This window comes from Triticum urartu, chromosome 7A (genome assembly GCF_056163025.1).
Source record: "Triticum urartu cultivar PI428250 chromosome 7A, HENAU_Tu73, whole genome shotgun sequence".
In the NCBI taxonomy this organism is placed as follows: Eukaryota; Viridiplantae; Streptophyta; class Magnoliopsida; order Poales; family Poaceae; genus Triticum; species Triticum urartu.
In genome coordinates this window covers 31959316-31984674 of record NC_141879.1, presented here as the reverse complement: position 1 = coordinate 31984674, position 25359 = coordinate 31959316, and the positions used below count along the sequence as shown (strand labels likewise).

The 25359-nt window shown below is 47.2% G+C and overlaps 1 protein-coding gene across 1 annotated transcript; it reads right to left on the bottom strand.

Moving 5' to 3' along the window:
• Positions 1 to 361: 361 nt before the first annotated feature.
• Positions 362 to 3197, bottom strand: LOC147957318 (chaperone protein ClpB1-like). Its single transcript, XM_087532558.1, has 6 exons — positions 2237 to 3197; positions 1982 to 2139; positions 1556 to 1896; positions 1200 to 1470; positions 924 to 1121; positions 362 to 787 (listed from the first exon to the last, which is right to left on the bottom strand). The coding sequence occupies exons 1-6, from the start codon at positions 3099 to 3101 to the stop codon at positions 632 to 634; spliced, it is 1989 nt and encodes a 662-aa protein (XP_087388684.1). The 5' UTR covers positions 3102 to 3197; the 3' UTR covers positions 362 to 631.
• Positions 3198 to 25359: the final 22162 nt, after the last annotated feature.

The window sequence follows — 25359 nt, the reverse complement described above, 5'->3', positions numbered from 1 at the left end:
GTATTTTTGAACTTCAGGCACTAAAGTGAACATCGGTGGCAAGTTTAAGCACCACCTGTGATATTACCTCTTCTGATTATATATATATATATATATATATATATATATATATAGATAGATACATACATACATACATTTATGTATTGTATCAAAAGTTTGGATAGTTTCCGCAAGAAAGTAGCTTTATTTGCCGCATGAGTACATAATATTGTTGGTGGCGACAAACCCAACAAGGATGGAGCGGTCGATTTATAACAACCCAAAACATGGAAGTTTTAAAAACATCTAATTTTTGGAATTTTAATGACGGAGCTTCCAAATATTTGACTGTCAAAAATTTCGAAAAAAAAATATGGTTCCAAAATTTATTACTTCCAAAACCTTAAACATTCATAAAATTTAGATATATTTCAAGGGGATGTGGAAGAGGCCGGATAAGAAAAGGCTGAACAAGAATAACTGACATGTGCGGGCCCTAACAATAGAAATACGCGTATTTTACTATATTATTCGCACCCGCGGGCCCTACCAATAGAAATGCGTGCATTTTATTATGTGCAGTCTCTACATATGCCTATTCATCACTCATGATCATCTTTTTATCTGTTCATTGTGAGAGTTTGCCTCGACATCAGTTTAGTACTTGGTACTTCAGCCCCATCTTATCCTCTGTTGCGTCGATGGAGATGGTGGAGCCTTCACATGCTTCTCCATTGACCATCATGTCTGAGAGAATTGCCGTCACATGCTTTTGCACCCACCTTTTTATAGGCCTTGCACCGTACACCTACAAGCGTTGAAGCGTATGCATGGTTACCGAAACATACAAGTAGTTTTTTGGCCTTTACAAAAATGGCTATGGAAAATAACTTTGATATGAAATCTTATTTGTGTGGCGATTTGTGCAAAGAACATATACTTACTGGATCATGTGCTTCTGACCAAATGACATCCAGAGCGGCATCAGTTGTAACTAGAGAGACACCCTTGTTAGCTACCATGGCGGTGACATTCTTCATCTGGATTTTCACAACCTCCCTTAGTTCGTCATGTGAAAGTGGCTCAAATGTCACAATCTCACTCAGTCTATTCATTAGTTCAGGCTTGAAGCATTTCTCAATCTGCATGAATTATATATGTTAATTATTGGCTGCACACTATGGATTTTGCAAGGGACGATTAATTTTAGATTCACGAACCTCTTTTGTTAGAAGATCTCTTCCAGCTCTCATGGTGCTCTCTCCGGTGATTCTTGATGTTAGGTGGTTTGCTCCCAAATTTGTAGTCATAATGATGATAGTATTCTTGAAGTTGACAAGCCGTCCTTTTCCATCGGTCAACATACCATCATCAAGGATTTGAATAAAAAGTTTAAATACTGAGGGTTCTGCTTTATGCACTTGGTCAAATAGGACAACACTGTATGGACAGCTCTTCACTTTCTCGGTGAGTTGTCCATCTTCTTCATAGCTTTAGAAAGTCAAATGAATTAGTGAGACATGGGTATTGAGTGTCATAAGAAATAAAGCATGTGCATAAAGTGTAAGAAATAAACCTTCGAGGTCCACCGATTAGACGTGACACAGATCCACTTTCAGCATATTCAGACATATCAAAGCGAATCAACGCCTTTTGAGTGTCAAATATCTTCACAGCGAGAGCTTTAGCAAGTTCTGTTTTACCAACACCAAGGGATCCCAAAAAAAGGAATGAGTTTATAAGTTGTTCAGATTGACCAAAGCCGACCCTTGAACGCAACACTGCTTTTGCAACCGAATTGACCGCTTCATCCTGCCCAACAACTCGCTCATGCAATTTTTTCGCTAAGTCGATCAACTTCTCCTTCTCCCCTTGATGAAGTGTGGCGAGGGAAATTTTAGTCCACCGGCTCACAACCTTCAAATAACATTACAATATGAAGGCACATCATCACTAGTAGTAATGAAAATTATTCACATAGTTGTACATGGTTAGGACTTACCTGTGCGACATGGCCTGGGCCCACAATCATATCCTCTGATGTATTTATTATGGTGTTATTTTGTTTATTTTTCGCATTCTTTTGTTTGTCGACATGCATCTTTCTTGTAGCGCATGCCTCGTCGATAAGATCAATTGCTTTATCAGGAAACTGACGACCTGTCAATGATTAACTCCATCAATTGCCTTGACAAATAAACATTAGTTGACAACACATAGTCATATATTACAGTAAACCATTAAATTGGTTAATTACCTGTAATATAGCGGGCAGCAAGCTGTGCAGCGGCAACAAGAGCATCGTCCTGGATTTTCACGCCATGATGCTCTTGATATCGTTGCTTCAGCCCCTGCAGGATGGCAATGGTGGCTTGTAGGCTTGGCTCTTCGACGACAACCTTCTGAAACCGCCGCTCGAGTGCGGCATCCTTCTGGATGTGCTTATACTCTTCGTTAGTGGTAGCGCCCACACAACGGACACGACCACGAGCCAACGCCGGCTTGAGCATATTGGCAGCGTCAACGGTGGGGTGTCGTTCGCCGGCGCCGGCGCCAACAATCATATGCATCTCATCGATGAACAGGATGACCTTGCCGTCCGATTCCTCCGCCTGCTTGATGGCGTCCTTGAGGCGTTGCTCGAACATGCCACGCCAGTTCGTCCCGGCGACCATGGCACCCATGTCGACCTCCACGATCCGTGCGCCGGCAAGTGTGTCGGGGACGTTCCCGGCGGCGATGCGCTGCGCGAGGCCTTCTACGATGGCCGTCTTGCCGACCCCTGCAGGGCCGACGAGCGCGGCGCAGTTCTTGGTCCGCCGGATGAGGATGCAGATGACGCGGTCGATCTCGTCGTCGCGGCCGATGACAGGATCGGCCGCAGCAGCGTCCAAGGTCCTGAGGGCGCCGTGTGAGGTCTCGCCGCCGTTCATGGTGGTCAGGCTGCAGCCTGCGCCCGAGTGGAGTGGGTTGGGCGTGTGGAGGGGGTAGGTGCCGGGGGCGCGTCTGTCTTTGTCTTGGGTCAAGTAGTTGAGCAAATTCCAAGTCACCCAGGCGAGAACAGTAGTGGCGACGCCTGATACTCCGATGAAGAGCATGCCTTCCATGGAAAACCACGACATGGTTTCTTCTGAGTTGAAGAAGAATTTGTCGAAACAGAAGGTGAAGAAGAAGAAGGCCTCGTAACAATTTTGTTCAGTAATCGGTAGTGGATCGACGTGCCGCAGCAAAAGTTTGTGTATAAATTGCGCCCGTACACAGAAGGAATCCGTACGTGTAGAACGTGACAACGTGTAATTCCGACTTCCGAGTCCCGGTAGGCAACGTGACGCTAACCGATACAGAGGAGACTTTGGCTTGGCTACGGCCCAGTATTTTTTTTTCGAACACAGTCCAGACGTAAGCGCTCATGTATACGTGTATACACTTACCTTTATGAACGCACACACATATACTCTATTTTATACGTACCTTTGAGAGACTGAGCTGGCAAATCATCTTTAGATTTATGAACTCATCGTAGGTGCATAGTCGTCAATGGGAACATCTCTTCTCACTGAAAACGCATCGCTGAAAACCCTGATAAACTGAGGATATCACTATTCCTTTAACCATTCAATCACAAGTTAGTTCATATAACCGAATGTTGTACCGTTGGGTCAAGTTGAACCCAACGAAATTTCAAAGCTACGTACATCTAGGCACGTATTTATTCGGCATGAACCTAGTAAAAAGATTAGGCTGAACCCATCAACTAATGTGACGTGCAGAATTGCATCCGTGCACATAGGCAGGGGTGAACTGTGACTTCTTTCGTACTGTCTTACCATCATACGATGTATACACGGCGACTGCACGCCTCTACTCATTAGCTTCCACGACTCACCTCTTGCGTCTCGTCTCTCCTGTTCGCCCATCGCTCGGTCGCCGGATGCGAGCGGCGAGGCATCAATTACTGTGCAATTTATCATAAAAGGTTTTCATTCCGCTTTATATATAATAAAAAGTTTTCATTCCGCTTTATATATAAAGCAATGATTGACATACATGATGGAATCCATCCTACATCACGCACACACTCATGGCAGATATAAGGGAGCTGTCGAACAACAAGGCTACTTCAAACACCCCAAAGCAAACAACAAGTAAGCAAAAGAGTATAGCAAAGGATCTAAACAGCTCTCCGCAGCAGGGGCGGAGCCCATTGGGCTGACCCGTATGCACAGGAATACGGGTGAAAAAATTCCCTAGCAGTGCCTATTAGTTAAAAAGGCCGAGTGCATCAGGGTGGCCCAAGAGCTGTGCATCAGGGTCAGCCCGTTCCAGCCACTCCGACGCCTCCGGACTGGCCCAACGCAGCAGTACACGCACGCACGACGGTTCGCTTGCGCATCCACCATCTCCTCACGTAGTTTTTGTCTATGAAAAAAAAGAGAATCTCTTCACGTAGTCACGTACGCAAACCTAATCGATCCATCTTTTTTTTCACTAGAAAAAAACTAATCGATCCATCGATCGATTTGTGCATTACGCGTACGAACCCAGCCTACCATACTCCATACGCCCCCTGCGCGTCGCCGTCCCACACAGCCGCCGGAGGCGGCAGCGGCAGCGCGCCGGCCGCCGGCCTCCATGCAGCCTGGGTCCTCACACGGTGACGAAGCGACGCGCACGAGCAACGTTGCACGCCGTCCGGTGCTCGGTAATTTCGCATCCTTTTCAAATTCCAATCTTGAATGTTCGTCTCTGTGTCCGCCATAGACGATAAATTACAAAAGGCCACAATTGTGGTAGGGCCTTTGTCTTGCTTTTCCTAGTTTTGTTGAACTTCAACAATCATGTATAGACTTGTAGTGAATATAGTAAATCACTATGTTTTGATAAAAGTGTGGAGTATTTTCTAGGGTTATAACTTCTAATTAGGTTATATTTTATTTGCCTATACAATTCTCCATGTCTCATTTATAATTTATATTTGTCAAATACAGATACTATGGACAAGTTTCTTCTCAAAAGAAATGCACCATCACAGCCAGAAGACATAAATTGGGAAGAGGAGATTCAGTATGATCAGGGCAATCGCCTCAATGATGAAAGTTTGAGTGATGATATTATTTGTTATGTGGAGAAGGAAGAAATGAAAAGGGCCACCAATGCTCAAGTGGTTGAGTATTTCATGGCCTGGAGGAATAGAAACAAGTGGTTGAGTATTTCATGGCCTGGAGGAATAGAAACATACTAAGGTAATTTTCAATTTTTAGCAATCTAAGTACTTTCATTTGGGCTACATTTCAAGTAGTTATATCCCTTGTTTTATGATTATAGTAAGCAATTTGATGGCTACATTTCGTTTTTACAAATCGCTTCTATTATATCCAATAATGTGTGTTAAACCTATAAAACACACATTTATTCAATACATCCACACTTGAAAAAATTTATGCCTTGTTAAAGTGGTGCATCGGGTAAGATTTGCTCCAGCTCCGCCCCTGCTCCGCAGTGAACAAGGCACCGCGAGGAGACGAAGCCACAACTCGACAAACCAGTGACTTCAAAGCGGTGCTTTTTAGAAAGAAACAACACGAAAGAGCCACCACCGCCCGATCCAGGGAATCGAGGCTTTCACCCGGAGTAACACGAAGGACGCAAGGTCACCGCAATGGAGCCTTCAAGAAGGGAACAACGCAAGGACGCCGCCGCCATCATCTGGCCCAAGCCAGACAAGGTTTTCACCCTGGCCACCACCCTCAGCCTCCGCCTGAGGTACGACCCTACATGAGATCGCCGGCTGCACCACCACCAAGAATGTAGTATGATGACATGGTATCTTCCTTTGAATGTTCGAGTGGCTTGACTTGACAAATGTTCATGCATGTAGTTGAATCAAAACCAACACAGTCTCTATGATATTTATGTTCATGGTGTTCATATCCTACTCATGCTAGTGTCCAATATTACTTATGCATAATGCATGTTCATGACCGTTGTTGCTCTCTAGCTGGCCGCTTCTCAACCTAATTGCTAGCCTTCGCCTGTACTAAGTGGGAATTTTGCTTGTACATAAAAAACCTTGAACCCAAGTTATTCCAGATGAGTCAACCATACCTACCTATATGCGGTATTACCCTGCCGTCCTAAGTAAATTTGCATGTGCTACTTCTAAAAAACATCAAATAAACATCATTTTTGTGTGGCTGAATCGTTCATGGAACGATAGTAGGTGGTCGGTATCTTCCATGCTAAGTGGGTTATTCCCAGGTCAAGTGTTTATTCACTCGCCATCGCACGAGAAAAGGACGGTAATAGGGATGCCTAGTCCTAAACTGCAAATAGAAAAAGCTTACAAATAATCAAACAAAAACTCCCAATGAAGACAAAACCTTTACTTTTATCGCTTGAGAACCGCCACTAGCATGTTTAGCATGGAATATATTGATAACTGATGGTCGTGAAGTAAACAAGAAAGATGCATGTCTCAAACTATCATTAACCTCTGTTTTAAAAATTTGAGCTCTGGCACCTCTACAAATCACTGCTTCCCTCTGTGAAGGGACTATCTATTTACTTTTATGTTGTGTCATCACATTGTAAAACAAGCGCCAGAACCTGAGAGCACTGCTATCATGCTAATGCATTGTGTGTAGCAAATGTTGGGTGCATCATGAGTGGATCTTTTCTACCATGAATTACAATGTTTAGTCGCTGCTTAAACTTTGGAGGTGCTCTGCATTTATGTTTTGAGCTCTTAGAAATGGCTAGCGAGATACCACTATCGTCATATTATATCATGGTTGTTTTGATAACATGTTGTCGTTTGAGATATCTTATTATTGCTCGCTAGCTGATTATGTCATTGATATGAGTTAATATATTTTTTAAGAGTTATTGTCGGCATGGTTAGTTATAATAGTGGTTGAAATCCTGGGTGATGTTTAAGCTTATTTATGCAAACAAGAGCAAAAGAGCTTGTAAAAGTTTTTCTTTTTCACTTTCAGTTTATCAACTGAATTGCTTGAGGACAAGCAAAGGTTTAAGCTTGGGAGAGTTGATACGTCTCCAACGTATCTACTTTTCCTAACACTTTTCCTCTCGTTTTGGACTATAATTTACATGATTTGAATGAAAATAATCCCGAACTGACGCTGTTTTCAGCAGAACTATCATGGTGTTGTTTTTGTGCAGAAATAGAAGTTCTCAGAATGGAACGAAACTTTGCGATGATTTTTTATACAATGGAAGAGAATTTCTGGAGCAAAGAGACACTTAAGGGGGGCACAACCCACCAGGGCGCGCCTGCACCCCCTGGCGCGCCCAGGTGGGTTGTCCCCACCTGGTGGCCCCGCAGACCCTGAAACCGACGCTACAAAATCCCATTTTTCCAGGAAAAAAATCAGGAAGAAAAAATTATCACGATCCACGAGACAGAGTCACCGTCACCTCCCGTTCTTCCTCGGGAGGCCAGATTTGGAGTCCGTTTGGGGCTCCGAAGAAAGGAATCTTCGTTCTTCGTCATCACTAACCCTTCTCCATCGCCAATTCCAAGATGCTCCCCACCGGGAGTGAGTAATTCCTTCGTAGGCTCGCTGGTCAGTGAGGAGTTGGATGAGATTCATCATGTAATCTAGTTAGTTTTGTTAGGGCTTGATCCCTAGTATCCACTATGTTCTGAGATTGATGTTGCTATGACTTTGCCATGCTTAATGCTTGTCACTTTGGGACCAGGTGCCATGATTTCAGATATGAACCATTTATGTTATCACCTTTATATCCATTTTCTAGATCTGATTTTGCTAGTTATAGCTAGTCACCTACTACGTGTTATGATCTGGCAACCCCCGAGTGACAATAGTCGGGACCACTCCCGTTGATGACCGTAGTTTGACGAGTTCATGTATTCACCATGTGTTAATGCTTTGTTCCGGTTCTGTATTAAAAGGAGGCCTTAATATCCCTTAATTTCCAATTGGACCCCGCTGCCACGGGAGGGTAGGATAAAAGATGTCATGCAAGTTCTTTCCATAAGCATGTATGACTATTTATGGAATACATACCTACACTATATTTATGAACCGGAGCTAGTGCCGTATTGCCCTAGGTTATGACTGTCACATGATGAATATCATCCAACAAATTACCGATCCAATGCCTACGAATTTATCTTATATTGTTCTTGCTAAGTTACTACTGCTATCGTTACTGCTGCACTTGCCACAAAAATACTGCTATCACTGTTACCGTTACCATTGCTGCTGTCACTACTATCAATACTATCATATTACTTTGCTACTAATCGCATTGCTGCAGATAATTAATGTCCAGGTGTGGTTGAATTGACAACTCATCTACTAATACCTTCAAATATTCTTTTTCCCCCCTTGTGTTGAATCTATAAATTTGGGTTGAATACTCTACCCTCGAAAACTATTGCGATCCTCTATACTTGTGGGTTATCACATACCCCCCGATACAACCCGTAGATTAATCAAAATAAGTAGACAACACATAGAAAACAGAATCTGTCAAAAACAGAATAGTCTGTAGCAATTCTGTAAACTTCCAATACTTATATAACTCCAAAAATTCTGAAAAATTAGGACAACCTGGGTAACTTGTGTACCTATCTTGTGCAAAAATAATCGGATCAAAAATATGCTTATGTAAAAAATGAAAATTATTTTCCTGGCACAAAAGTTTCTGTTTTCAGCAAGATCAAATCAACAATCACCGTAAGCCATCCCAAAGGTCTTACTTGGCACGGACACTAACTAAAACATAAAAACACATCTAACCAGAGGCTAGATGAATTATTTATTGGAAAACATCAAGTAAAAATATTGGGTTGTCTCCCAACAAGCACTTTTCTTTGAAGCCTTTTAGTTAGGCATTGATAATTTCAATGATGCTCACATAAAAGAGAAGAATTGAAGCTCAAAGAGGGCATCATAAAACATGTGACAAACACATCTATAACATACTTCATATGCATAGGCATTTTATTAGCAAACAAATTATCAAGGCAAGCAAAAACTAACGTATGCAAGGAAGAAGAAAGAGACGATAGCAATCTCAACATGAAGAGAGGTAATTTACTAAAATAGAAATTTCCACAATCATATTTTCCTCCCTCATAATAATTACATGTAGGATGATATTCAGATTCAATAATAGAGCGATCACGTAAATTATTCTCTACATGATCCATATGCATGCAAAGTTAACACTCTTCCAAAATAGTGGGATTAACATAGAATAAATTCATTACTTCTCTAAACCCACTTTTATCAAAAATTTCATAAGATTGATCAAACTCCAAAGTAGTGGGATCATTATTTCCTAAATTTGACACTCTTGCAAACCCACTTTCAATATTTTCGCGAACATATTCATCATGAGGCTTAAATAAATTTTCAAGATCACAAGAAATATCATCCCAATCCTGATCATTGCAATAAGTAGCGGACATAGCAAAGCTAGCATCGCCAAGCGTAGGGTTATGCATATATTAGCAAAATTGGCATTAATAGAATTTATAATAACATCATTGCAATCATACTTTTCATTCAACGAGCTATCGTGAATCACTCCATAAATTTCTTCTTTTAATACTTCATCACAATTTCCAGATTCGAGAATTTCAAGCAAAACTTCGTAAAGATAATCTAGTGCAGACAATTCACTAGCAATTGGTTCATCATTACTGGATCTCTTAAAAAGATTAGCAAGTGGATGAGGATCCATAAACTTTTAGCAAGCTAAGATGCAAGTAAAAATAAGGCACATGGCACACATGCAAAGGAAAGGCAACCGAAAAGATGAACGGAAGAAGGGCGAATAAAAAGGCAAATCATTTCAAAAATCGTTTTAGAAGTGGGGGAGAGGAAAACAAGAGGCAAATGGTGAATAATGTAATGCAAGAGATGAGAGTTTTATGATGGGTACTTGGTATGTCTTGAATTGGCGTAGATCTTCCCGGCAATGGCGCCAAAAATTCTTCCTGCTACTTCTTGAGCTTGCGTTGGTTTTTCTCTTCAAGAGGAAAGGGTGATATGCAGCAAAGTAGAGATAAGTATTTTCCTCAGTTATTAACCAAGGTATCAATCCAGTAGGAGAAGAACGCGCAAATCACCAATACCTGCACAAACAATCAAACACTTGCACCCAACGCGATAAACGGGTTGTCAATACCTTCACGTCACTTGCAAAGGCGAGATCTGATAGAGATATTTAAATAAAAGATAAAATATTTTTGGGTTCTTTTGGTTTATAGATCTGAAAATAAAAGATTGCAAAATAGTAGATCGGAAACTAATATGATGGAAAATAGACCCGGGGGCCATAGGTTTCATTAGAGGGTTCTCTCATGAAGGCAAATAATACGATGGGTGAACAAATTACTGTCGAGCAACTGATAGGAAAGCGCAAAGTTATGATAATATCCAAGGCAATGATCCTACAATATAGGCATCACGTCCATGTCAAGTAGACCGACTCCTGCCTGCATCTACGACTATTACTCCACACATCGACCGCTATCCAGCATGCATCTAGAGTATTAAGTTCATAAAGAACAGAGTAACGGCTTAAGCAAGATGACATGATGTAGAGGGATAAACTCATGTAGTATGATGTATACCCCATCTTTTTATCCTCGATGGCTACAATTCAATACGTGTCTCGCTACCTCTACTTTGTCACTGGGTGAAATCATGCAAGATTGAACCCAAAGCTAAGCACCTCTCACATTGCAAGAAAAATCAATCTAGTTGGCCAAACCAGACCGATAATTCGATGAGAAATACAAAGATACCAAATCATGCATATAAGAATTCGGAGAAGATTCAAATAATATTCATAGATAAGCTGATCATAAATCCACAATTCATCATATCTCGACAAACACACCGCAAAAGAAGATTACATCGGATAGATCTCAAAGAACATCGAGGAGAACATGGTATTAAGAATCAAAGAGAGAGCAGAAGCCATCTAGCTACTAGCTATGGACCCGTAGGTCTGTGGTAAACTACTCACGCTTCATCGGAAGGGCAATGGAGTCGATGTAGATGCCTCCTTGATCGAGTCCCCCTCCGACAGGATGCCAGAAAAGGCCCCAAGATGAGATCTCACGGGAACAGAAGGTTGCGGTGGTGGAGAAGTGTTTTCATGGATGCTTATGGTGGTTGTCGGTGTCAAAACCGGCAGATCTCGGGTAGGGGGTCCCGAACCGTGCGTCTAAGGCGGATGGTAACAGGAGGCAGGGGACACGATGTTTTACCCAGGTTCGGGCCCTCTTGATGGAGGTAAAACCCTACGTCCTGCTTGATTTATTCTTGATGATATGAGTATTACAAGAGTTGATCTACCACGAGATCGGAGAGGCTAAACCCTAGAAGCTAGACTATGGTATGATTGTATGTTGTCCTACGGACTAAAACCCTCCGGTTTATATAGACACCAGAGGGGGCTATGGTTACACAAGGTCAGTTACAAAGGAGGAGATATACATATCCGTATTGCGTAGCTTGCCTTCCATGCCAAGTAGAGTCCCATCCGGACACGAGACGAAGTCTTCAATCTTGTATCTTCATAGTCCAATAGTCCAGCCAAAGGATATAGTCCGGCTGTCCGGAGACCCCCTAATCCAGGACTCCATCAGTAGCCCCTGAACCAGGCTTCAATGATGATGAGTCCGGCGCGCAGTGTTGTCTTCGGCATTTCAAGGCGGGTTCCTCCTCCGAATACACCACAGAAGAATTTGAATACAAGGATAGTGTCCGACCCTGCAAAATAAGTTCCACATACCACCGTAGAGAGAATAATATTTCCACAAATCTAATCTGCTGACACGTTTTGGCAACATGACATTATGCCATGGCCCGGTGATTATTCGAACCGTTTCCTTTAACTAGCCCCGCACATAACGCGAGGCAGTTTCTTGACACGTCTTGTCAAAGCAGAGATTGTGTCCCCCTTATTACGGGATTCTCATCAATACGGGCATGGGTAACCCAACCGCGCAATCGATTATGGCGCTTGGGGGATAAGCGAGTTTTACCAGGCTAGTGGGGGCGCATAGTTTCGGCCGCCCTTATATAGGGACAAGGTTTAACCTTTTTCTACCCACGCCTTCTTCCTCCTTGCTCATCCATTCTTGCGCACTCGAGCTCCAACGCCCAAGTCCACATCCTTCCCCTCAACCTTCTCCAATCCTGTCCGAAGTGGGAGGCAAATGGATGGCTTCCTCCGTTACGGAGGGACACATCAAGAAGCTGCGCGGAGCCGGATACCTAGCCGCGAATATCACGCATCGGCTGCCCGCCGCGGGGTAGATCGTTCCTACCCCTAAACCTCACGAGAGGGTAGTTTTCCTCCACCACTTCCTCCGCGGACTGGGGTTTCCCCTCCATCCATTCGTCCGTGGTCTCATGTTCTACTACGGGCTGGACTTCCATGATCTGGCCCCGAACTTCATCCTCAACACTTCGGCATTCATGTTGTGTGTGAGGCTTTCCTCCGCATCCGGCCCCACTTCAGCCTGTGGTTAAAGACCTTCAATATCAAGCCGAAGGTGGTGGGAGGCCAACAAGCAGAATGCGGCGGAGCCATGGTGGGCAAGATGCCCAATGTTATATGGCTTGAAGGCTCCTTCGTGGAGACCATAAAGGGGTGGCAATCGGCGTGGTTCTACATCACCGAGCCACGCGACACCAACTGGGTGGCTACCCCCGAGTTTCGATCTGGAATCCCCACGCGGCTCACCTCCTGGAAAGAGAAAGGCCTGTCCTGGGGTTCATCGGTGGAGCTGGACGGACTCCAAAAATGTATCCGGAATATGGCAGGCAAGAAGCTCAAGCTTGTCAACATAGTCCAGGTCATGCTGATCTGCTGGATCCTCCCGTGTCAACAATGGGATTTCAACTTGTGGGGGTTCGACCTGGCCCAGCAACAGACTCTAAGCGAGCTCTTCGACACGACGCACAAGGACATCTGGAGGGTGCTGTTCAAGGGCGCCGAGGTCCCTCCCTCTCTCACCGAGGACCGCGGGCTAAGAGCGAAGCGCCTAGCGCATTCGGTGAGTTCTATACATCTAGTAGGATATTTATTTCCCCTAGCTTAACCATGTGCGGGGTCTGAGCTCCATGCCTTTGACAGGACTGGGTGGAGATGTCGGGGCAGATTAACTGTCCGGCCCCTCTGCCCGAAGACACTCCGGACGCTCTCCTGGCGGAGATGCTGACTCCGGCTCCTTACAAGGTGCCGGAGAAGACCAAGAAGGCCAAGGGAACCCGAAAGAGTTCCAGACGCCAGGTGTTATCGGACTCATCGTTCGATAACTCCGCGACGCACTCCTCCCCCGAAGACGAGGAGGAAGATGAAGATGCTCCGCCTCCAGTCGGGGGAGACAAGAAAAGGAAGGCCGCCCCAACCGGGGGGCCGAAGGGTCCAAGAAGGGAAGGACTCTCCTTGCGGACTACTCCACCACCGCCGCCGAAGGCGAAGACGAGTGGCTGCTCAGGGCCGAGCCCCTGGCGAAGTCTTAAGTATTTGGATGCCAGAGTAACTCATAGCATACCTTTGTCGCACTGCTTCTCCTAACGCCGAATTATGATTATGCAGACCTCCACGAGCCCGTATCGACGTATCTTCGTCAGATGGCTCCCTGGGCTCGTCGTATATGGATAGCGATCCACTTTCGACTGCCACCTCCCCTTGCCCTATGGACAACGCCGAGGTATTGTCTCAAGCGGCACCAGGTCGAGGGGAGACAGTCCCGGAGGTGCCTCAAGGCAACCTTCCGGATTCCGGGAGCAGAGGGAGCAAGGCTCCCGAGGGCTCCGAGTTCGGCCCTCAGTCGAACACCGCGCCGGAACCTCCAGTGGTTTCGGACTCAGGCAGGCGGCCTCCTTCCAAAAGGGGCAAGATGCCTATGCCGGTGACCTCTGTCCATCCAGAGGCACCAGACAGTCTGCTGGGAGCGCTTCGCAGCGCTTCCATCGACGAAGAGCACCGCACTATTATGTGTGCGGTGATCCAGAAGGTTCAGTCCGCCAAGAGCAGACTGACTGAAGCCTGTGCCAGCCTTCTAACAGGCTTTGAGGTAAGTATTTGAAATATAGGAAAAATATTACCGCATAGACAGTAGCCCCTGATGCTCTGTTCGGTGTTCACAAAGAAAAGCCGAACAGAGGATCAAACAATATCGCAGGAGTCTAATATAAATATGTCTATATGTGTATGCAGGTTTCGCTGCTGGCCTCTGCCGCACTGACTGTGGAGGTCGCCGCACTGAAGCAGGACCTCGAAGGGTCCAAGGAAGAGCTCGGTCTTTCCAAGAGGCAGCTCGAGGAGAACAAAGGTAAGTAATACCTAGTCTATGTATATATAAAAAAGAATGCGATTGCGAAATGACAGGATCATCATAAATTTTCCAGGGGCCACGACCGAGGTGGCAACCCTGAAGTAAGCGCTATCCGAGGCCGAAAACAAATCGGCCAAGGAGCGCACCAAGTGGGAAAGGTAGGAGGCACGGGTGGGCGAGGTGCAGCAAGAGCTCCACGCTCTCGTGATGAAGCACGAGGCGTTGGAGCTTGACTTGAAGACGCGAGAGTCCGAGCTTGCCGCGGCCCTCGAGAGTGCTAAGTGGTCAACAGGTGGTGGTGGTGGTGGGTTGTTGTTGTTGTTGTTCTGCTGGTTCTGGACTAACATCTGCATCAATTGATTCTGCTACTGGATCAACTGAGTGAGCTTCGGTGGGAATCCATTGTCACGTCTCGGAGGCATCTGAGGGTTTAGAAGAGACGAGAATTAAGAATAGAGTGAGGTCTAAAGGGAAAACACTACCCCAATGCACATGAGCAAAAGCACACAAAATCACTTCATTCAATCAAACAAGGGCTTACAAGAGGTCTAAAACTATCGCAAAAGTGCTTGAACTATAATGATTACAGGGGGAATGCTACTACTATCTGGTGGTCATCTAGAAATTTGAACCGGTGGAAGACTCCATGATATCTGCTCCTGCTTCGTCTTCAAAGTCGGGTTCACTTGGATCTGAATCGGTGTCGTCAATGATGATGTAGTTGTCCGGACATGCGACGTACTCGTCTTCCTCCTTGGATGCTAACTTCCATTCCTCATCTCGGCGTCCGCAAATCTGGTAGATAGTGTCCTTGAGCTCTTCCTGATAAACTTCTCCAATGCGTCCCATGGTGATATGAGCTGCCATGCTCCTTCCCAGACTCGAGGTTGGTGCATTGAAAACACTATCTATGGGTTTCGTGATTGGCCCGAATGTCCTTCCCAGAACGTGAGCTTGAATCTTCCAGCGCTCCTCTTCAGGCACAGTGGCGTTGAAGGTTCCCGTGAAGCTTGGTAGTCCAATGTTCAGGTACTTGGTGACTTCCTTCAAGTGAAATCCAAAAGGTGTGCCTTCATCCGGTTGAGCGTACTTAATCTTCGCGTTCGTCATCCTAAAAGGGTAGAAAAGATGAGGAGTTAGAAAATGAGAAGAGAATGGTGATCTATGGCTTTAACTTAGTGGTCGTGTCCTACAGTCAGCGTGTCCTCTGATACCATCTCTGTGGCGACCCGACCCGAATGGATCAAGTCTACTGTGCTCCGGTGTCATCCCTGGATCAGTAATGCTGACACCACACAGTAATTCCAAGGATTTATAGCAGAGTGGCAATCACACACTTATTACATCGATGTCTCAAAAGAGAACTTATTACAATAAATATGGCTTAAGGCCATCTAATAACGATAACAACGGAAGACTTGGAAGATAAATGGGTCCATCAACTCCAACGGCATCACTGAGTATAGAACCACGACCTAAAAGCACTTAATCGTCGTCTGAAAAGTCTGCAACATGAAAGTTGCAGCCCAAAAACGGGTCAGCACATGGAATATGCTGGCAATGTAACACATAGAGAGGAATGAACAGTAACGAGCTATACTATATGCATGTATGGCTGGTGGAGAGCTCTATGGTTACAGTTTTGCGTAAACCCAGTTTTTCCCTACTACAAAGGAATAAATTTATTTAACTATCATGGTGGTTGATAAACATTGAGAATGGTTGACAGCATTCTCAATCCCAATTAAGTGAACAATTAAAACCCACAATATTAATTAGAGTAGCATGATGAGATTCACATGATATTCAAGTACTAGATACTCAAGTTGTCCATAACCGGGGACACGGCTAATCATGATTAGTTTGTTACACTCTGCAGAGGTTTGCGCACTTTTCCCCACAAGACTCGATCGCCTCCGTTTGTTTTCTCGCACTACATGGTGTTTGAGAAGACGGATGACCGAGACACAGTCTTTCCGAAGCGCTAGCACCTTATGATGGATAGACCGGTACACCTACTTTCCCCTACATCTGCTAGTCTACCCTGTAAGAGTTCGCACGACTTAGTCAACTATGCCAGAGCCCATAATGGCTTGTGGCTGCACACGGAAGTTACTAGCATGAATGATCTTATGATCCCTTTGAGCCTGGGTGGCGGTCCGAAATAAAAACAGGCAAGTCCCGATAGACATCGGGTGCCTCAATCCACCCAGATGTGTGTTTAAGTTGCCACCTTAGATAAACCATTAAATTATCAATCTCAAATCTGTCATGGATATCACTCACCCAATCCACGTCTACTAGCATAGCATGGCATAATAAGCAAACGTAGAAGTAACTCCCAAGGGTTTCATAATAAACAGGTAATAGGTACTACCTCATCTACTTCCCATCCCACAGTTTAATCAGATCCTAATCATGCAATGTGAGAGGATTGATCTAATGCAATAAAACATGGGTTGTAGAAAAGGTATGATCAAAGTGTTACTTGCCTTGCTGATGATCCGCGAGTCCTAGGGATTCGAAGTAACAAGCGGCGCAATCCGGGTGATCTATCGCAGACAAACAACAAGCACACAATAAGTACTCATCTAAAGCACAGGTAAAACTCGAACAAGAGAACGAACCAGAAAGTTCAACTTAAGAACTCCGGTTGCAACGAAAGAACGAACCGAACAAAGAAAACAGAAAACAACCGGCGGAAGAAAACAACTCGGTTCTAGCAAGTTGAAACTAGGTCAAATTTTATTGTGGCAAAAACTTGTTCAAGTTGATTAGACGGAACGGCGGTTTCGAGACGAAACTCCAGGCGCTTGAATCACCTGATTTCGATAAACGAGCGAGAAGAAAGACTAGAACGAAGATCGGATCTGAGATCACGATCGCGGAATAAATCCGACGAAAAGAAAGAGACGAACGGTTAAACGAACGGGCGTCATTAACCGGGAATAATCGGTGATCACATTCGTTGAGACGAACGGTCCGAAAGAAGAACGAAAACCGATCTAGGGTTTTCGGAAAAGAAACCGAAAAGAAACGGAAAACCGATCTAGGGTTTCGGAAAAAAAACCGAAACAAAACCGGAAAAGAAAAGAAAAGAATCGGAACGGTTCTTTTAAGAAAAACCGAACCGGGGAAAGAAAAAGAGGCGCGGCGCGGGGCTACCTCCGGCGAGGCTCCGGCGAGGGCTCCGGCGGCGGGCTAGGGCGGCGGCGGCGCAAGGCGGCGGCGGCTATAGGCGGCAGCGGCGGCAGGGAGGCGGCGGGGCTGCGGCTTGGGGCGGCGCGGGCTGGGGTTTGGGGTGGTGTGGGGAGAGGGGGGGGGGGTTGGGATGTATTTATATTAGGAGGGGGGTTTCTTGGGGTAGGGGGCAAGGAAAGGGGGGGCTAGGAGGAGTCCTCCTAGGACTCGGCTAGGGGAGGCGGCGGCGGCTGCGCCTGGTGCTGGCGCGCGAGGGCTGGGGGCGGCGGGCGGCTGGGCCTGGCCCAGGCGGCTAGGCCGGCGGGAGTCCCTTTTTTTAAAACGGTTACGCACGCAGAAAAACAAAAGAAAAGAAACTAAACGAACTCCGAAAAATCTAAAGTAAATTTTCCCCGACTCCTAAAAATGAGTCGAACAAAATGAACTTTACTCCGGACCTAGAATGCAATTTTTGAAAACGCGCATTTTTCCCTATCCAAATAAAATGCAAATAAACACCGGAAAAACTCCAAAATTTGATTCATTTATTAAATCTTCATTTTTCCTAAATTTTGGAAAAGTCATATTATTCCCTCTCTCATATTTTGATATTGGAAAAATAATTGAAGATGAAATAAATAAATCAAATGATCCTCTTTTCAAATTTGAGAAAACTCTCAAATATGAAAGTAACGAAATCTCCAACTCTCTCCGAGGGTCCTTGAGTTGCGTGAAATTTCTAGGATCGAGAAAAATGCAAGAAAATATGATATGCATGATGATCTAATGTATAACATTCCAAATTGAATATTTGGGATGTTACAGATCCTCTAACACGAGATCGAACTTCAGCTTCTCCTTTTGACTTTCGCATTGCGTCCTTGCATCGACAATGACCCGGCGGAGATCATCATCATCGGGCACATCGTCTGGTTCCTCTTGATCTTCAGCAGCTTCATGAAGGAAATATGCCCTAGAGGCAATAATAATGTTATTATTTTATTTCCTTATATCATGATAAATGTTTATTATTCATGCTAGAATTGTATTATCCGGAAACATAATACTTGTGTGAATACATAGACAAACTAAACGTCACTAGTATGCCTCTACTTAACTAGCTCGTTAATCAAAGATGGTTATGTTTCCAAACCATAGACATGTGTTGTCATTTGATTAACGGGATCACATTAATAGGAGAATGATGTGATTGACATGACCCATTCCATTAGCTTAGCACCCGATCGTTTAGTATGTTGCTATTGCTTTCTTCATGACTTATACATGTTCCTATGACTATGAGATTATGCAACTCCCGTTTGCCGGAGGAACACTTTGTGTGCTACCAAACGTCACAACGTAACTGGGTGATTATAAAGGAGCTCTACAGGTGTCTCCAAAGGTAAATGTTGGGTTGGCGTATTTCGAGATTAGGATTTGTCACTCCGATTGTCGGAGAGGTATCTCTAGGCCCTCTCGGTAATACACATCACCTAAGCCTTGCAAGCAATCAACTAATGAGTTAGTTGCGAGATGATGTATTACGGAACGAGTAAAGAGACTTGCCAGTAACGAGATTGAACTAGGTATTGAGATACCGACGATCGAATCTCTGGCAAGTAACATACCGATGACAAAGGGAACAACTATGTTGTTATGCGGTCTGACCGATAAAAGATCTTTGTAGAATATGTAGGAGCCAATATGAGCATCCAGGTTCCGCTATTGGTTATTGACCGGAGACATGTCTCGGTCATGTCTACATTGTTCTCGAACCCGTAGGGTCCGCACGCTTAAGGTTTCGATGACAGTTATATTTTGAGTTTATTGGTTTTGATGTACCGAAGTTAGTTCGGAGTCCCGGATGTGATCACGGACATGACGAGGAGTCTCGAAATGGTCGAGACATAAAGATTGATATATTGGACGATTATATTCGGACATCGGAAGTGTTCCGGGTGATTTCGGAGAAAACCGGAGTACCGGAGGGTTACCGGAACCCCCCCCCCCCCCGGGGGAGAAGTAATGGGCCATATGGGCCTTAGTGGAGAGAGAGAAGGGCAGCCAAGGTGGGCCGCGCGCCTCCTCCCCCTGGTCCGAATTGGACTAGGAGAGGGGGGGCGGCGCCCCCCTTTCCTTCTCCGTCCCCACTTCCTTCCCCCTCCTAATAGGAGTCCTACTCCTACTAGGAGGAGGACTCCTCCTTGGCGCGCCATAGGGCCGGCTGGCCTCCTCCCCTTGCTCCTTTATATACGGGGGCAGGGGGCACCCCTAGACACACAAGTTGATCCACGTGATCGTTTTCTTAGCCGTGTGCGGTGCCCCCTTCCACCATAATCCTCGATAATATTGTACGGTGCTTAAGCGAAGCCCTACGACAGTAGAACATCAACATCGTCACCACGCCGTCGTGCTGACGGAACTCTTCCCCGACACTTTGCTGGATCGGAGTCCGGGGATCGTCATCGAGCTGAACGTGTGCTAAAACTCGGAGGTGCCGTAGTTTCGGTGCTTGATCGGTCGGGCCGTGAAGACATACGACTACATCAACCGCGTTGATATAACGCTTCCGCTTTCCGGTCTACGAGGGTACGTAGACAACACTCTCCCCTCTCGTTGCTATGCATCACCATGATCTTGCGTGTGCGTAGGAAATTTTTGAAATTACTACGTTCCCCAACACTTCACCCATTGCAGCATCATTGGGCACATCATCTGGTTCCTCTTGATCTTCACGAGCTCCCCCCGTTGCAGCATCACCGTATTCAGGGGGCACATAGTTGTCATCGTACTCTTCTTCTTCGCCGTCTTCCATCATAACCCTATTTCTCCGTGCCTCGTCCAAACATTATAGTGTGGCATGAAACCCTTGTAAAGCAGGTGGGAGTGAAGGATTTTCCGGTTAGAGTAAGACCTGGTATTCCCACATTCAGTGCATGGACAACACATAAAACCATTCTGCTTGTTTGCCTCAGCCGCATCGAGAAACTCATGCACGACCTTAATGTACTCGCAGGTGTGTCTGTCACCTTACATCCATTGCTGGTTCATCTGCGTGCATTATATATAATTAAGTGTCCAAATTAATAGAGGGTCATCATCACATTAAAACCAAAGTGCATACATAGTTCTCATCTAACAACATATAGCTCTCCAGAGCATCTAATTAATTAAATCATACATTGAAACTATGTAAAACATTTCAATGCAAAAACAAATGCGATCATAATCGCAACCAAGGTAACAATTGATCCAACGGCATAATGATACCAAGCCTCGGTATGAATGGCATATTTTCTAATCTTTCTAATCTTCAAGAGCATTGCATCCATCTTGATCTTGTGATCATCGACGACATCCGCAACATGCAACTCCAATATCATCTTCTCCTCCTCAATTTTTTTTATTTTTTCCTTCAACAAATTGTTTTCTTCTTCAACTAAATTTAACCTCTCGACAATAGGGTCGGTTGGCATTTCCGATTCACATACATCCTACATAAATAAAATCTATGTCACGTTGGTCGGCATAATTTTCATAAACAATAAATGAACCAATAGTTATAAAGATAATATATATACCACATCCGAATCATAGACAGGACGAGGGCCGACGGGGGCGGATACCAAAACCATCACACTATATAAGATGCAATAATAAAAGTAAGAAAATAATACAAGTATCGATGTAAACATACAAGTAAGAATATTTTTCCTTTCAGAAAGAAGATAAGAACAAGAGGCTCATCACGGTGGTGCCGGCGATGAGCTCGGCGCGGGTGATCGGCGGCGGTGAAGACGGGGACGGGGCGTGACGGACTGCTAAACCTAGACAAATATTGTGGAAAATGGAGCTTGAAGGTCGAGCTTGGAGAGGAGAAAGCTTAAGTAGTGTGGCTCAGGCATTCCATCGAACACCTTGTGTGCATAGGAGGTGAGCTAGAGCACCACCAAGCCCTCTCCCCCTCGGCCAGAAAAAAATAGAGCAATGTGCTCTGCTCTTACGCGAGGGGGTATATATAGGCACTTCATTGGTCCCGGTTGGTGGCATGAACCGGGACTAAAGGGGAGCCTTTGGTCCCGGTTCAAGCCACCAACCGGGACCAATGGTGGTGGGCCAGGAGCGAGGCCCATTGGTCTCGGTTCGTCCCACCAATTAGAACCAAAAGGTCCAGATTTACCGGGACCAATGGCCCACGTGGCCCGGCCGCCCCCTGGGCTCACGAACCGGGACCAATGCCCTCATTGGTCCCGGTTCTGGACTGAACCGGGACTAATGGGCTGACCCGGCCTGGACCAAAGCCCTGTTTTCTACTAGTGTATATACAATTTTGTACACCAGAGGATGATGATTTCTTCTTGCTGTGAGCGTTGCACGTCACAATTGGTAGGTGTTATTAAAAGGATCACACCCTAAAATCTTCTCCTAATAGCTACTGTATTTGTGATGTTTCTTGTTGTCTAGGTGGACAGTGATGCGCTATTATGTTTCTTTTTTCTTACACATGGATGTTAGAAATTGTGGACTATACGGTTGTCGGGGGACTGATCCACGAACACCTATGGGACCGGCGGACCGGATCCCTTTCGGTTCGGCGGGGGCGGAGGTCGTGCAAAGAGCGGATCGAGGCGATACACGCGAGCGATTTACCCAGGTTCGGGCCGCACGGATGCATAAAACCCTACTCCTGCTTTGTGGTTTGTATTGATTTCCTGCTCGGGAGCGCGGAGTGCTACAGTACACACCAGCAGCTAACGAGACCGAGCGTGAGTGTTCGAACTCCCGCCCCCCCTACATTGCACACGGGCCTCCTTTTATATGCTCAAGGGGTCACCGACAGGTGGCAACGGAGGCAAAGGGCAAAAATGGAAAGGTGCTGTAGTAGGCACAGCTACCTGCTACAGTGTATCATACCTAACCCTGACGGCAGGGGACAAGGGCCTTAATTGCCCGTCTGTGTCGCCTAAACAGTGCGAAAAGGGACCACCAGGGACGCCATCGTTCGCCACGATGGCGATCTTGTCAGCGCCGCTTGCCACCGCACGCCCCTGGCTGCACAGCCTTCCGCCACGTACGCCTGGAAGGGCCCCAGAGCGACACGTTGGTGGATGTGCTGGAGCGCGGGCTCGGAGAGGTGGCTTGCCGCGGCAAGCGCCTTTCCGCGGTCGTTGTCTTGTCGCTTCCGGGAGCTTGTCGCTCACCGGGCCTTGCCGGGACATGTGGTGCGCCGCAGCAAGTTCCTTGAAGTGCCTTGGGTGGCCTTCCCGGCAAGCTCCTCTTGCCGGGGTCTTGGGATGCTTTTGTTAGCCTTCCCGGCAAGCTCCTCTTGCCAGGGTCTTGTCTTCTTGTCTTGGACACTTTGTTCTTGAATGGCTCCAAGGGAACCACGGAGGATCTTGGCGGTCGCCCGGCAAGCCTTGCCGCGGGATGCTGCGACTGCCCGTGCACAAGTTCGGGTTACTAGGGTACCCCTACTCTAGTACACCGACAGGAGCCCCCGGGCCTGGGCCATACACGGTGCCGAGCGCTGTTGGGCCAGGCCCAAAACAGGGCACTGGCACGCGCGGCCCAGGTTACGCCGTATCTCACTCCGTATCCACCGCGCCCTCCCCGAACGGCACGCGTTGAATGCGGCGTCGTGGGAGAGATCGTGGGGGTTTCTTTATTCGGAAATGCGGAACATCCGCCCCCTCTCCCTTTATAAGCAGGGGAAACAAGGGCAGTTTGCCCACTCGCCCGTTGCCGTTCCCAATCTCAGAAATCTCCGCCGCTCCCTCGCCTCCCCAAAGCTGAGAGAGAGCGAGAGCAGCGCTCCGCCCCCCATCGCCACTAGCACCACCAACGCCGTCAACCTCCTCCACTGCTTCCGCCATGGCTCCAAAAGCCGACAAGGGGAAGACCATGAAGACGACCGAGGCGCAACGGCTCGCGGCGCTGCGGAAGGAGCGGTCCGTTTTCCCCCCCAAGCTTGGCGCGAAGGAGCTGAGGGAAAACTATTACCTTTTTTGGTCGGCGGAGACGCGCGCGCATCCGCGCACAAAGGTACTCCCCACCGCCGCTTGGAAGAAAGCCCCAAACGGATACCCATTCTTTGCTCTGTTCTTCTACTGCGGGCTCTGCCCGCCTTTCTCAGATTTCTTCTGCGACATCATGAATACCTATGGATTCCATCTCCTTGACTTCACCCCCAACGCCGTCCTGACAATGGCAGTTTTCGCACACCTCTACGAAAACTTTGTCGGAGTCCTTCCCAACGTAGCCCTCTTCCGCCACTTCTTCATACCGCGAGTAGAGAGAGGAGAGCCTCTATCCGGCGGGATTGCCTGGATCTCAAGGCCCGGCAAGAAAGAGACCTATCTGGAGGGAGAATTCCGCGGCAAGTGGGAGGAGTGGAGAGCTGATTGGTGCTGGATTGATGAGGAGAGCCCGCAGCCGTTTACCATCCGACGCCAAACCCCAGTAGCACGCGGCAGCGATTGGAGTGACATGGCCCCGGAGGACGCCAGGCTGAAGATTGCCGTCACCAGGATCCTGTGCCTGAGGCTTGTCGGGCTTACTGTTGGCGCTGTTGGCGCAGACTTCCTTCGCCGCCGCATCGCCCCCCTGCAGGAACGGGGGAGGCCCACTCAAGAACGCGGCAGACATCATGAGGCTGCGGCCAGGCCTCAATTACAACTTCACAGTCCTGGAGCTCAACGCGATGCTGCAGGAGCTGTTCAAATATGACCCCCAGCATCCCGAGGTGTTCAGGTTGCCAGGGGGCGTCGTGCCTTTGTGCAACAATTCCGCGCTCGACCGCATCCGTGCAATGATGCCGGAGTGCGACTCGCACAGGATTGTGCCAACTTGGCAGGAGCCTGCAGACGAGGTCGTGCAGCAATTCTTCGACGACTTGGTGGAAGTGCCAATCTGCCTCGACGAGAAGGACGGCCTCACCCGCGACACCACGGATGCGGAGTTGGCGCTCATCGCCACCAGGATGGAGGAGGCAGCGGCAGCCGCAGCCGCGGGCGAGTTCGGATTTACTGTGGAGGAGGCTGATGCAGCAGAAGCGGCAAGCCGTGCCTAGCGAGGGGAGGCCACCGGCAAGAAGGAGCTTGCCGGTCGTGACGCCGAGCCGAGCGAGCCCGTCAAGGATACGAGCGGCTCGTTGGAAATCAACTCTTCTTCCACCTCGTCTTCAGACAGCCCACCAGAAGCAGAGCCTCCATCCCCACCAAGAAGGCGTCTCCGCAAGGTCGGTGACGTGGCGGAGCGGCAAGCAGGTCAACAGTCGCCACGCCGCGTGACACGCTCCACCGCGGAAAACACCGTTGCCGCGGGAGCGCCTCATGCCGCGACGGCAACTGGAGCGGAGTCTAGCCGGACCACCGCTTCAGTTCCTGTCGCTGCTCACGCCGCGCCGTCAGCTGGAGCGGGGTCGTCTCAGACCGCCGCCACTGCTCCCGCCAAGCGGCCAAGGGAAGCTTCTCCTCCGCCTCCTCGCGCCGGGCGCGCGCCGGGCTTCGACTTCTCCGCGCTAAGCTCCGACGAGGAAGAAGAAGAAGAGTAAGCTTCTCTTGCTGTACTTGCATTTCTTCAGTTCTTGTTGTTGGTCTCTCACTTGCTTTTCCCTGAATCTATTCCTCTTTAGGACTCTAGCCCAGAGAGCGGCAAAGAGAGCTAAGGCCCCGGTGATCATCATCGAGGACGAGCCCACTGCGACAGCAGGTGGCACGCCCGAGACAACCTTGCCGGAGCCGGCGACTTTCCTCCAGGGCAGCCCCCAGCGTAGGTGTGTGAATTACTTTCTGCCGCGAGGCGCGCTTGGGTACTTGTCTTTGCTAATATTTGTTCGTTGA